The sequence below is a fragment of the Microtus ochrogaster genome, chromosome 7 (assembly GCF_000317375.1).
Source record: "Microtus ochrogaster isolate Prairie Vole_2 chromosome 7, MicOch1.0, whole genome shotgun sequence".
Lineage (NCBI taxonomy): Eukaryota > Metazoa > Chordata > Mammalia > Rodentia > Cricetidae > Microtus > Microtus ochrogaster.
In genome coordinates, this window is record NC_022014.1 from 43,468,306 (window position 1) to 43,481,769 (window position 13,464).

A 13,464-nucleotide genomic window follows, 5' to 3' on the forward strand; every position below is an offset into this window, starting at 1 on the left:
CGCAGTCCGCATCTTTGCTCTGCCGCAGTCCGCATCTTTGCTCTGCCGCAGTCCGCATCTTTGCTCTGTCGCAGTCCGCATCTTTGCTCTGCCGCTGCCCAGCCAGATGACTGGAGGGAATTCTTTGAACCTCTCTATGCCTATGGGCTTTGCTATTATAAGGACTGAGTTTAACATATCAGGTACTCTTGGAAAAAGCCTGACAGAGGATAGCTACTGCAGACATGTCAGCTACTGATGCCCCTGCCACCAACCCCACAGTCTGCTGGTATCAGCTTAAAAAGTAGACCCAATATAGTTCACACCCCGGCCCCACCACTTACTAGTGATGTGTCCTTGGGTATAAAGTCTGGAAAGTCCGCTGTCTCCTGCTGCCCATCTATAAACAACACTCCTCCCCTTCAGCTGGTTTAGGGAATAAATTACATAATAATATGTAATATTATAGTAATAGTAATAGTGCGTAGCCCATGGCTGGCCACAGTAAGTCCAGTGAGGTACTGGCTGTCACTCACATGGGAGTAGACAGTGCTATAGAGAGCCTGCTGTGTGCAGGCTCCATGTGGATCATCAGTTTCTTCTGTGTGAAAGGTGGGTGCTGTTTTGCCTAAAAGTCTCTAGCCTCCAATAGAGGCCAAGTTATTCAAGCCCCAATGTGTCCTATTCAGAGCCTAAACTCTGCACTAAGCGAACCCAGGAATTCAGCTTTCTGAAAAGACTCACCCAGTACCCCCGGCATTAAGACCCACACCCTGGGTCAGCTCGGCATTGTCAAAAGGAAACTGACGGAAGCTGGGAAATGGTTCAGTTGGTAAATTGCTCACATTCCAGTATGGGGATGTGAGTTCGGAAGCCTAGCTTCAGATACAGAAGCATGTAGCTGTAACGCCCTGCTGGGGGGGTGGAGACAGGAGGATCTCCAGGACTCACTGGCCAGACAGCCCAGCCAGATCAACCAGCTTTAGTTCAGCCAGGGACACTGGCTTAAAAAATAAAGGGGAGAGCAATTGAGGAAGAGAGCGAATGTCAACCTCTGGTCCTCACACGCACACACACACACGCACACACACGTGAGCACACACACACATGCGCACACACACATGAGCACACACATACACACACACACACTCTCTCTCTCACGAAAGTGACATGGCCTGACCTTCCTTTGAGGGACCCATCTAGCTTGCATTAGGGAGACTGTGGTTCAGATTTAGAGACTGCCAGGGAACAGTGGGCCTAGGCTAGAGGGTAAGCGAGTCCCCTCTCTGCCTTCTGCCCCAAGGCCAGCTGAAGGCTCCCTCTGGGCCATCTGGCAGCAGACAGCAAAAGTTGTAAAAGGTAGTCCTACTGTGCACAGCACAGGGAGGGGGGTGCTCAGAGACTGCTCTACGCATGCTGCTAGATGTTTTCGTTGTAAAGCCTCCAGGGAGCCCTTCCTTGGGCATTCAACTGGAAACACGTGGTCCCAGGGCTGCACTTTGAGAAACCCTAGCTGGGCTTGCTGACTGCCAGAATCACTTGGGAGAGGGCTGTTTTGTTAACATTTTAGAAAAGTAGGACACTCCCAAAATTACTTTATGTTTTGTATGCAAGCACCTCCATGTGTTTTCCAAAATCCAATGTATCAGCATAGCTCGAACCTCAGTCAAGGCTTAGAATGTGTCCAGCATCTTGAAAGGAGGCTCCTTTCCTCAACACCCGCCATGGGAAGATTTTTTTAATTTTGGCTGGCCTTCAGCTGGCTGAGTAGCCAAGCATGACTGTGAACTCCTGATCCTCCTGCCCCCACCTCCTAAGTGTTGGGATTATGGGCATGGGCCACCGTGCTCAGTTTTATAGTCCCGGGAATGGAGCCCTCCAGATACTCTACCAACTGAGCCACATCCCCCGCCCACCTTAAGCATTTGAAGCAGACTGTACCGAAAGGGCATCTGGGATGCTATGTTTTAAGTGAGTCCCCAGCCAGTCCGGCCACATTTGCGAATTCTTGGTCTGAATCAATTTCCGTCTCCCGTCCATTAGCATCCACTACAATGGAACGACCAGGTTGGGGGGGGGGGATTAAATTTCATGTGTGATAGAAGAATCTTTGTGCCTTGGGATTCCTTGTACCTCAAGCTGCAGCCCAATCCCTTCCTTTATTCCCCTCTCGGACAGTCTCTCTTCCCCGGATATCAGGAGCTTACGTCATTCATTCTTTGTCCTGAGGATGAACAGGCAGCCTCTTCACACTGGGGGACTGGGAGCATCATAGTTGAGTCCAAGACTAGGAAAGGGGGTATTTATATGATGTCACATTTCCCAAAGCACACATTTCCAAAGATCACCACCTAAGCATGCATTGTGGTCAAACAAGCCAAGCTGGGGTCCCGCACCCCACCCCCTTGCCCAGATAAACTCTCAGACTTGTCTGAGGAACTTGGCCTTAGAAATCAGTAACCAGGCTGGGGGGATGCTGGACTTGACAGAAGCCCGGGTTCCTCCATCCATCGCTAGCCCCTTTTCATTACGCGTGGCTCTGGAAAAGTCATCCACTCCAACTAGCCTGGGCTCTTCATGTAACAGATTTGAGAAGTGGCCTGCTTGTCACCCAAGGGTTGAATGAAACGAAATTGATCTAAGGGATCCGGGACAGTTCAAGGATGGTGACACCTCGGGTTCCTTTGCAGGTACCACCTTGAGGTTCAGTGGCCAGAGCTACATGCGGTACAGGCCCCTAGAGGCTCAGAACTGGCAGGTCCACTTCTACCTGAAAACGCTCCAGCCATGGGCCGTTCTAATGTTCACCAACGAAACAATCTCCCTTTCCCTGAAGGTAAGGCAATTCCCACCAGAGTGGCTGCCATGGGCACTCTGTACTGAGAAGAGGGGGGTGCTCTGAGGACGTCTGCTGAGCCAATTCCTGGCAAAGAATCCCCTTGTGGCTTTCAAGGGTGTTGGGTGTGACTATCAGCCAGAACACACAGGACACGGGACTCTCTGCCACAGCCATTCTACGTGGAGATACACATCCCAGGTCATCCAGGGATGGGGCTGCTTGCTCAGTGGGATGAGAGATCCCTGGAAGATAGTGAGAGAAATGTGAGCCCACACAACTCTGGCCCTGTGAGAATGTTTTTAGTGTGTATACAGGAAGAGCCAGTATGTCTTACAGTATGTGTGTGTTGGTGGGGTTGGGTGGAGGATGGCTTCCACTGGGAGTACTCAGATGACAAACCCAAGGCAAAACCTCATGGAATCACAAGGAAAACATACTAATTTATGCTCAGTCCCTTGGTGCTTCCTATGAAAGTGACGTTGCTCGCTGCCTGGATTAACGATTCCATCACAACCACTGGGCAACTATTTCCATGAATTCAGTTTACTCAACACATATCTGCTAAGCACGGGCACTGGGTGACAGACTTTGTTCTGTGCACTTGAATCTCGTTGGTGTATGGGACTGAAATCCTTCTTGGGGTTTTTGTTAAGCACAAAGGAGACTGGTGATAAAACACAGAGATTTCAGAGTTTGTTTGAATGTGGGAAATCCTGAGGGCACAGGAGATGGGAGGTGCGGGGCAAAGAGGTGGTCAGGGAGGTGGTGATGTGCAGTAATTCAAGGAGGATGAAGAAATGCATGAGATATATTTCCTATTGCTGTGACAAAGTTCCTTACGCGAGCACTTCAAGAATAAAGGGTCTATTTTGCCTTGTATTTTCAAAAGGCGGGAAAGGCATGGTGGTGGGAGTGGGAGGCGGCTGGTCACGTGGCACCCATAGTCAGGAAGCAGAGAGATGGATGCTGGTGCTCAGATCTCTTTCTCCTTTGACCCAGCCCAGGACCCCACTCCCACATTCAAAGAGGGTCTTTGCACCTCGGTTAAGTCTTTCTAGAAACTCCTTCATAGACACACCCAGATGTGTGTGTCCATGGTGATTCCCAGTCCCATCAAGTGGAGAAGATGGAGAGGAAACATCACAGGGAGGCAACTTCATGGCTATGCCAGGAGTCATGGCCAGTTAGATGAACAACAAGAGGCTGTTGGCATTCCAGTGACATGAACAAGGTTGACAGACCTCATGGTTGGGGTCTAAGGTGTAACGGAATGTGGGGGCATATCACTGAAGGTCTCAGAAGCTCCTCGAAGGACTTTGCGTTCATCTGAGCAAACACAGCAATCTGACTTTATTGTCACCATGGCGCCCACATTGAGAATAGAGTTTATAGGAAGAGAAACGGAAACAGAGAGACCCAGACAGGAAGCTGAGGCAATAACTCAGGTGTTGTGAGGGTGACTGTGGGGACCAGGTGATGACAGTGGGCTGTGACGAAAGTGTCAGATTCAGGAAGGAATTTCAAGCCAACAGCCTTTTCCAATTCAGAGGGAGTAGAAAGAGCATGGGGGTGAAGTTTGGCCCAAGCCACTGGAAGGGTGGAGTTGCTGCCAACAGACCTGGGGGGGGGAAGGGTGTGGGTGGAGGAGGTTGGGGAATATTGGGAACTCAGGTTAGACATATGGCCTTGAAATGCCCATGAGGCTTCCAGAAGCTAGCAGAATCAGTCTAGTGCTGTGAGAGAGGGTTGGGCTGGGCTAGGGAGATACGGGGTCAAAGCACATGCGTGCTACTGAAAACCAGGAGGCTGTCTGAGAGCACTAGGGAGGGCAGCTCAGAAAACAGGCTGAGGAGAGCCCTGAGGGCACAGCCCATGAAGAGGGCAGAAAGAAGACAGGGGGCCCACAGAGGACACAAAACATGAACCTTCAAATAAAACAGAATAGTATATCCAGGAAGACAAGTGAACTTGGATCAGAAAGAAGCTAGAGGTGTGGCTTAAAGGGGGAGAGCTTACTTAGTGTGGGCAAGACCCTGGGTTTATTCTAAGAGGAATAGGGAAGAGGAAGAGGAGGGAGAAGAGGAAGGGGAAGTAAGATGAGGAGGAAGGTAAAGAGGAGGCAAGAAAAAGAAGAAGAAAAAGATAAGGAAGGGTGAAGTAGGAAGAAGGAAAAGGTGAAAGAGGGGAGGAGGAGGAAGTAAAGGAGGTGAAGAAAGAGCAGGAAGAGGAAGAGGAGAAGAGGGGGAGGAACAGTGGACAGGAGAGGCAGTGATCAGCTGAGTGTCTGTCTGCTGAGAGCGGAGCAGAAGGGAAGGCCCGTCATTTGACTCAGCAACCCAGAACACTCGGCACCGGTGGTTTTCAGCACAGGAGACATGGGTCCATTTGGGAGCCAAGGAAGAAAATTATTCCAAGCTCAAGACAACTTACTTCTTTTAAGCTGTGAGGACTGACTGTGTTTGTGCACCAGCTGAGATGATCCAGTGGGGGAATGAATGGACACGATGCAGATGCGGGAGAGAAGGGGAGGCCAGAGGGACCGGCTTCAGCTGAAGAGGACAGTTGTGATGTCAGAGAGCCTGCGAGCACCTCTGGTGCCTTCAGCAGGAAACGAGGCCATCAGCTGCGAGTGCTGTCTTAGGAGAGAAGTGCTCAGTCACGACGGGTTGATCTGATGCTGGGCAGCCAGGGGCTCATCTGTGCTAAAGGTCATGGGATGAAAGCCTAGGCAGTGGGTGAGGACATAGAAAGACATCATTTTCTCCAACTATGTTCAAATTTTTCTAAAGGAACTGAAGGAACTGACTTGCCCATAATAAACAGTAAAATATTTCATCCTAAGCACACCTAGATTTTTTTTTTCTAGTACAACATCAACACAGGGGATTGAACTTTGAATCGGAGGCTTGCTAGTCAAGCACACCCTCACTAAGCTACATAGCCCAGCTGTTCTTTCTCTGTTTGGAAGCAGGGTCTCTCTGTGTACCCCAGGCTGACCCAGTGCTCTATAAGCAGGTCTACCTGTTGAGAGTAATGCTAACTTTGAGGATTTATGTGCGTGCAAGCACATGTTCAGAGGCCACGGGGCAACCTTGGGTGTTGCTCCTTGGGTACCATCCACCTTGGTTGTTTCATTTTCTCACAAGTCTGGAGCTCAACCCCTAGGCTAGGCTAGCTGATCCATGCACAGTTTCTCGAATGATCAAAACCACAGGGTCCTGTCAGTAAGGTTTCTTTGGGCCTCAGGTTTCTCAGCTGTCAAATGGGATCTTGATCAACCCAGAGAATATGGTGGGGACTGGGATGGGATTCTGAGGGTGTTTGGATTCTTCAGAGGCAATGCCAGAAGCATTTGGAAATGCTTGTAAATGGGGACGTGGCTCTCAATGGGTAGACCACGTGTCTGGCATGCAGGAAGACTTAGATTCAACTCCCAGTACAGTGTAAATGAGATGTGGTGGTAAACAACTGTAATGCCAGCAAATTAGGAGGTAGAGGCGTGAGGATCAGGAGTTCAAGGTCATCCTTGGCTACAGAGCAAAAAAGGGATGAGAGAGAAGACAACAGTGCACTCTGGCAACCGAAGGCCGATCAGCAGAATTACAGAATTCTTGTTTTGCTGACGGCTGTCTGTGCTCTCTTTGCAGCTGGCCAATGGCTTCCTCCAGCTAGAATATGGCTGTCCAGGCGGTTTCTATGGAAACCTTTCTTCCCAGCATCCTGTGAATAATGGACAGTGGCACTCCATGCTGTTGGAGGAGGGGGACGCTTCTGTTCATCTATTGGTCGACACCACAGACAACACCTCCCTTGTCATCCCAGAGGAATGTCAGAGTCTGAGGACAGAAAGACAACTACTGCTGGGTGGCCTTGTCCCCTCAAATCCTTCCTTGAATGTTTCCTTGGGCTTTGAAGGCTGCCTGGATGCTGTTATGGTCAATGGTGAGAGGTTAGAGCCACTTGGACATGGAAAGAAGACAGTGGGCTGGCTGGAGAGACAGGCCCTCACCCAGTGCTGCTGGCCCGGCACTGCCTGCAGCCAGAACCCATGCCTCAATGGCGGGAGCTGCTCCCCTGCCCTTGGATCAGGTAAAGACTCAGATGGTGACCCCAAGGTTTATTCCAAAGACCCCTGATTGTGATGTAGCCCTTGTGTCTCACTGTAGCGTTGACAGGGTAGGGTCTCTCACCACAGCTCAGGGTGATCTTGGGTCAGCCACAGGTATCTAGCAGACAAACGGTTCTTGAACTGCAGCACAGAGGCGCAGGTGTCCCTGGGGCACCACTCAGTAGCTGGTCACTCACTCACCTTCCTCTCTCCCCCAGGCTACCTGTGCAGATGCCCCCCTCCGTTCTCTGGCAGGAACTGCGAACATGGAAGGGAGAACTGCACTTCTGTGCCCTGCCAGGAAGGTGGCACATGTGTCTCCTCCCCAGAAGGCACTTCCTGTAACTGTCCTCACCCTTACACAGGTGACAGGTAAGCCCAGAGAGGCCACGTGCTCTGGCTCCTTACCATGGAGCATGGGGGAGTGAGCTTTGCTTTCTGACCTCTAGAGAGGTCAACGTGAGTCCAGAAGCCAGGCCTCTGGTCCTTTCCTCCAGTGACTTCACTTCATCAGGACACTGTGGGAAGGAATGCTCATGGAAAGGGTCATTTCCCAAACCCAATCCCCAACCTTCTGAACCAGACCCACAAACAAGGGGCCTGGAAGCCACACATCTTACCAGCTCTTAGGGCATATCAACCCTGGATGACATCTGCAGAGAAATGACTGCATTTGCTTTCTTCCATGTGTCCCAGACACACTTGGGGAAACTGATTCTCCTGGGCCTAGGAACACCTATGTCTCAGACTCCCGCCCTGCAAATCTCTGCACCCTGCCACTGACTAGGCTAGGTCATGAGGGTGCTGGCAAAGGAGACACATTCTGGAAACCTAGAAGCAAAACATTTGAAGCAGTATCTGTAATAAAAAAAAAATTAAAGATTCTACAGGATCCCCGGTGGGAGCAGGCAGCAGAAATGCTGTAGGTTCCCAAGTGGTGGTAGCGGGCCATGTGGCAGCAGGCAGCAGGCCCTGAGAGCAGCCAGTCCCAGGCAGAGATGGTTTCAGGTCCCTGAGTGGTGGCTGGTCCCCAGCAGGGAGATACGTGGCGGGCAGGCAAGAGACAGAGACATGTATAGGCATGCCATGCAGAGTGAGGTTGGATATTTATTCAGAGGATTATGGAGGGGGAAGGGAGAAGGGAAGAAGAGCAGAAAGAGAGAGAGGGGAGAGACAGAAGGGGAGAAGGGGAGAAGTAGGGATGGAAAAGAGAGAGAGACTTAGGCTGCAAGCAGGAAGGAAGATCTGCCTGCCTCAGCGGATGGGGGAGGGAGCGGGCGTGGCTTTTCTCTTAAAGAGATAGAACAACCATTACAGTATCTAGTGTTGGAACACCCCAGCTTGGGAATGTGGATTACAACATACCCTGTCTTAAAAACAAACAAACAAAACCCCTCAATAAAATAGTCCTGCCACCATTTTGTAGATGGGGGAAACTGAGACCCAGAGAGGGAAAGGGCTTACCCAAGATCACCCAATGTGCCAATGACTCAAGTCCTTCTCAGCAGCCATTGTTCTTGCTCTGATCACTGCCTGCTTGGATGTAAGAATGTCACTCATCCGGGTCATTGGAGGGTGGGTGGGAGCAAGCCAGGAAAGTGGCATTTGTGTTTTAAGAGAGGAATTTGGAGGGAATGCAGCATCACACTTCAGAACAAGCTGCTTGTGGTGAAATTCTTAGCACTGAGATGTATTTGGGACTCAGCTGGGGTCGGGGGGAACTTTTCCCCCAGATCCTCCAAAGTGGAGACCTTGCAATAGGTGATCTCTAAGGGCCTTATGCCAGGCAATGCCAAGCTGAAGCTAGCTTGCGAGGCCGCACAGTGTCTTGGTTTCTTTTCCTGTTGCTGATAAAATATTCTGACTAAAGCAACTTAAGGGAGAAAGGGCTTATTTGGGCCCACAGTTCACGTGTATGGTCTGTTATGGTGAGGAAGCCAATGGGGCAGGAGCTTGAAGCAGCTGGTCACATGACTTCCAGAGTCAGGAAGCAGAGAGAGATGCATCCATGCTGCTGCTCAGTTCCCTTTCTCCATTGGTACAGCCCAACATCCTAGCCAGGGAAAGGTGCCCACCCACAGTGGGCATGTCTTCCCACCTCAGTGAATGCAATCATAGTAATTCCACACAGGTATGTCCACATAGCCATCCGTCTCAGGGATGAGTCAAGATTCTGTCAGTTTGACAATTAATACTTTCTCCAAGCAGATGTAGCATGTAACACAGCTAAGCAGTACAGGACCTTGCTGGCACATGTATACACACACACACACTTGCACACAGTTTTGTGTACCTATGGATACATGCACCCAGAAACATGAAACGGTCCAGAGGAGGATGCCTAGTGTTCTACTCTATCATCACTCTCTACCTTATTCTCAAGAGACGGTCCCACTGGATTGGGGGCAGAGAGGCATCAATAAGTCTCAGCGATCTGCCTATCTCGGCCCCTCACAGTTTGGGGCCAACACAGCTTTGTATGTGGGTGCTGGTGATTCAAACCCAGTTCTTCATACTTGAACAATAAGTGCCCTTGCTCACTGAGCTATGTACTCAGCCCCAGGCTGCACACACAGACTCACTAGTGGGGCTGGTTCTGATAACCATGTGTTGGTGTGTTCGACAATTCCCTTTGACTTTTGGTAGGAAGTGACGTAAACTGGGGGTGAGGACCCTATCCCATAGGACTGTTAGGGGGCTGGAAAAATAGCTCAGTGGTTAAGAGCATTTATTGGTCTTCTAGAAGACCTGGGTTTGATTCCTAGCACCCACATGGTGGCTCACAAACAATCTGCAGGATCTTCTTCCCTCCTCAGGCCCCAGAAGGCATCAGGCACACACGTGGTACACAAACATACATGCAGACAAAATATTCCTACATTCAACAAATAGCTCTCTAAAGGGGGACCTTCAAATGTCTGCTAAGAACTTCTCTGTCTCTGCAGGTGTGAGATGGAAGCGCGGGGTTGCTCCGGAGGACACTGCCTTATTACTCCTGAGATTAAGAGAGGGGACTGGGGACAGCAGGAGTTTCTGATCATCATAGTAGCCTTACCTCTCATCATCATTGCCACCGTGGGGCTCCTTCTCTACTGCCGTCGTTGCAAGTCTCACAAGCCGGTGGCCATGGAGGACCCAGACCTCCTAGCCAGGAGCATTGGCGTCGACACCCAAGCTTCACCTGCCATTGAGCTCGACCCCCTGAGCACCAGCTCCTGCAACAACTTGAACCAACAAGAGCCCAGCAAGACCTCAGTTCCAAGTGAACTTGTCACCTTCGGAACCAGCTCTAAACAGCGGCCGATGGTGTGCAGCGTGCCTCCCAGGCTCCCACCAGCTGCTGTCTCCTCACACCCTGGCCATGAACCCATCATCAAGAGAACCTGGTCACGCGAGGAACTGGGTCAGTATAACCAGAAGCCCTGTTGCTCAGGGATGGATGGAAAGGTGGGAGCCCCAAAACATTCTGTTGGTATACACATTGGCATACAACGGAACAGCCACTGGTCAAACCAATCCCTGGGTATGGGATATGAAGGGATGCATGCCAGGTGACCGTGCACAGCTGACTGGAGAAGATGCTAAATTTCTTGACCCAGAGTTTGTGGTTCATCATGCCTGTTCCATGACCAACTTCTCTTAATTCCCAAGCACAGCATGGGACTGGTATTCATGTCACGAAATGTAGACTTGAATGGTCTTGGGGAGACTTGGGGTTGAAGGGGGGACACCTGCACCTTTGTGCTGTTCTGGAAATGGAAAAGGTTCCAGCCATCCAATCTGGAAGTGAGATTTGGCTGGCCAAGAGTAGGGAACCAAAGCCACTCTCGTCTTTGGCTGAGAAGGAGTAGATTTGTGAAGCACTTTCTGTTTATCTGCTGTGCTCCCCAGCAGTTACAACAGGTCTGGTCATGGTATATGTCACTGAGGTCATAAATGAAATGAGTTGCTCTTAGTGGCAGAGATGGGGACTCCTTCCAAGCCTCCCCTCATTCCACCACCCCCTGGGACAGACACGGTGCCGTCACCAAGTCCACACTGTGCATCTTTTTCCTTCAGTTCAGAAATGAAACTCCCCAGTCAGTCTTGGGAAGAGTTGCAGCTGTCTGGTAGCAGTGTGAATGGCTTAGAATTGTCCGCGGTTCTCTCTAATCCTCCCTTCTCCCTGGCACAGGTTGACAGTAGAGATCTATCTGCAAGGTGGGCTGGCTTTGAGTCTAACCTCGGGGTTTCCACTTGTCCTCACTGCATTGTAGATTCATCCAAGCTTCCACAGACAATATGCACAGATCGGTCACGAGTCCAATAGCTCGCTGGGCAATCCCCACCAAACGTCAAGTCATTGATAGCCTCTGTCCAGCTTGCTGGAATGACAACCATGGAAACACAGACTCACCAAGTCATACTGTTCTCTTTCAGTATACCCAAGCGGAGCTGCGGTCTGGCCCCCAACTTACTCCCGGAAGGAGCATTGGGAATACCCACACCCCGAAGCAATGCAGGGTCCTCTGCCACCCTCTCCTCACCGCCATGTCAGCCCTGCAGTGATGCCAGATCCCACGGGTCTCTATGGTGGCTTCCCTTTCCCGCTGGAACTGGAAAACAAGCGGGCACCCCTCCCACCCCGTTACAGCAACCAGAACCTGGAGGACCTGATGCCTCCACGACCCCCAAGTCCCCGTGAACACCTGCTCGCCCCCTGTCTCAACGAGTACACAGCCATCAGCTACTACCACTCCCAGTTCCGCCAAGGAGGGGGTGGGCCCTGCCTGGCCGAGGGGGGCTATAAGGGAGTGAGCATGCGCCTCAGCAGAGCCGGGCCCTCCTATGCTGACTGTGAAGTGACCGGTGGACCCGCGACAGGTCGGAGCCAACCTCGTGCACCCCCCAATTATGAGGGCTCGGACATGGTAGAGAGTGACTATGGGAGCTGTGAGGAAGTCATGTTCTAGCTTCCGGCTCTCAGAGGAAGGCACGGGGAGTCCCCGGCCCTGCACTGTCTTCTAGTCTCATGGGGAGTAAGTTGGGTGTGACTGGGAGAGAGAAGGAAGCCACTACATCCCCAGTCCAGAAGGCCATCTCTTCAAATGTGCTCTTCGGATCCGCAGCTTGTCCTGGAGGGTGGAGGGAAGCTGAGGGTAGAGCTGTAAAAAGAGCGGTGGGGCCCCAGAGAAGAGGGGATGCCCAGACAGGTGCACACTGGGGTGAGACCTAGGAGGGCAAGCCCTCAGGTGGATGGTCTCCCAGCCCCAACAAGAAAGAGCGCCAACTACTGGCTCAGCATATTTGGGCCACATCCTCGGAGCTGCTCTCAGGCCCATGGTGCAGGAGCCAGGTTTGTGCCTAAAAGGCAACCATGCATGCATCTGCTGTGGAGGGAAGACCCAGGGTCTTCTGAGATCCATGCGGTGACCTCTGAAGGAGCTGAAGGGTGATCAGCCTTCCATCATCTGACTACCAGCTTGGTGTGTACGTTTGGACCGTCTATGCCAAGTGTCTCAAGTCAGTGCCATCCTGGGCACTGGGAGCAATAGCATCCTTGGGAGATGAGTCACTTAGACCTCCAACTCCTGGAAGTCTTGTTGCTGAAGCTTCAGAAGGACTTGTCCCACCTCTGCTAGTGGGATCTTGCCCAAAACCTTCTGCGTTGAAGAATTCAGATCTTGTGTAATGCAGAGTTAATTGTCCCAAGTTTCCCAGGCACTTTTGGCCAAAAGCAAGAAGGAAGAAGTTCATTTGAAAAACTCTTAGGCACTTTTCAACCTTGCTGTCTGGATGTGTTTTCCCAAAGGGGTTCTTCTTGTCTGGACACAAGGAACTCAACTTATTCAGGGCCAGGTGAAGGTGGAGAGCCAGCCAGCCGATCCAGGCCAGACACCCTGCCCCCCTCCCTCTTCTTCCTCACAGATGTCTGCCAATCAAGTGTTACCCACACTGACTCAAGCCTACGCATGGAGGGTCAGGGTGGGCACATGTCTACACACGTGCGTGCCCATGGACAGTGTATGTGCACAGGTGTAGAAAGTTATGTAGCTCGGAGTAGCAGAGACTGGAAGCCAGGGAGACCTGTGGTGGCCTGAGCAACTCCGTCCTCTGCCAGTCCCTCTCTGGTCCACTGCCTTTTCACGTGTGTGGTTTTCAAGTCAGAAGTCAAAAGGAAGAGTCGCAGAGACTCTTACCCACGGGGCTGTCCACGAAGACAGCTGTGTGGGGAGGATGCGCTAGTGTGCCCCGTGTTGACTGTGGGTGTGAGTGATTGATTGCACGAGTGGCTTTGTTGGCCATTTGATTTTTTTTAACAATAAATATCTTTTTTTACTGTTATTTTCTGTGTCACTTAGAATTGCTTCAGGCTGGGTCAGGGTCAGGTCCAAGTCCAGGTTCATAAAGAATTTAGGAGCTGGAAGGGCTCTTCACCTGATACCTGCTAAGCCAGACTCTTGAGCTTAACCAGACATGCAGTCAGAGGTCTGAGTAGGGCCCAGGACACTATTTTCGAGAAGTGCCTTCTCAAGTTCTTCAATTAAAAAAAGATCCC

At 51.2% G+C, this 13,464-nt stretch overlaps 1 protein-coding gene across 1 annotated transcript in view; it reads left to right on the forward strand.

The window, feature by feature from the left end:
* Positions 1-13,191, forward strand: part of Fat2 (FAT atypical cadherin 2) — a 59,800-nt gene extending 46,609 nt beyond the window's left edge. The window contains exons 19-23 of the mRNA XM_005350047.2: positions 2,670-2,815; positions 6,466-6,907; positions 7,145-7,298; positions 9,872-10,329; positions 11,346-13,191. Of these exons, the coding sequence (XP_005350104.1) occupies positions 2,670-2,815; positions 6,466-6,907; positions 7,145-7,298; positions 9,872-10,329; positions 11,346-11,878 (1,733 nt within the window). The 3' untranslated portion in view covers positions 11,879-13,191. The remainder of the gene's footprint in view (positions 1-2,669; positions 2,816-6,465; positions 6,908-7,144; positions 7,299-9,871; positions 10,330-11,345) is intronic.
* Positions 13,192-13,464: the final 273 nt, after the last annotated feature.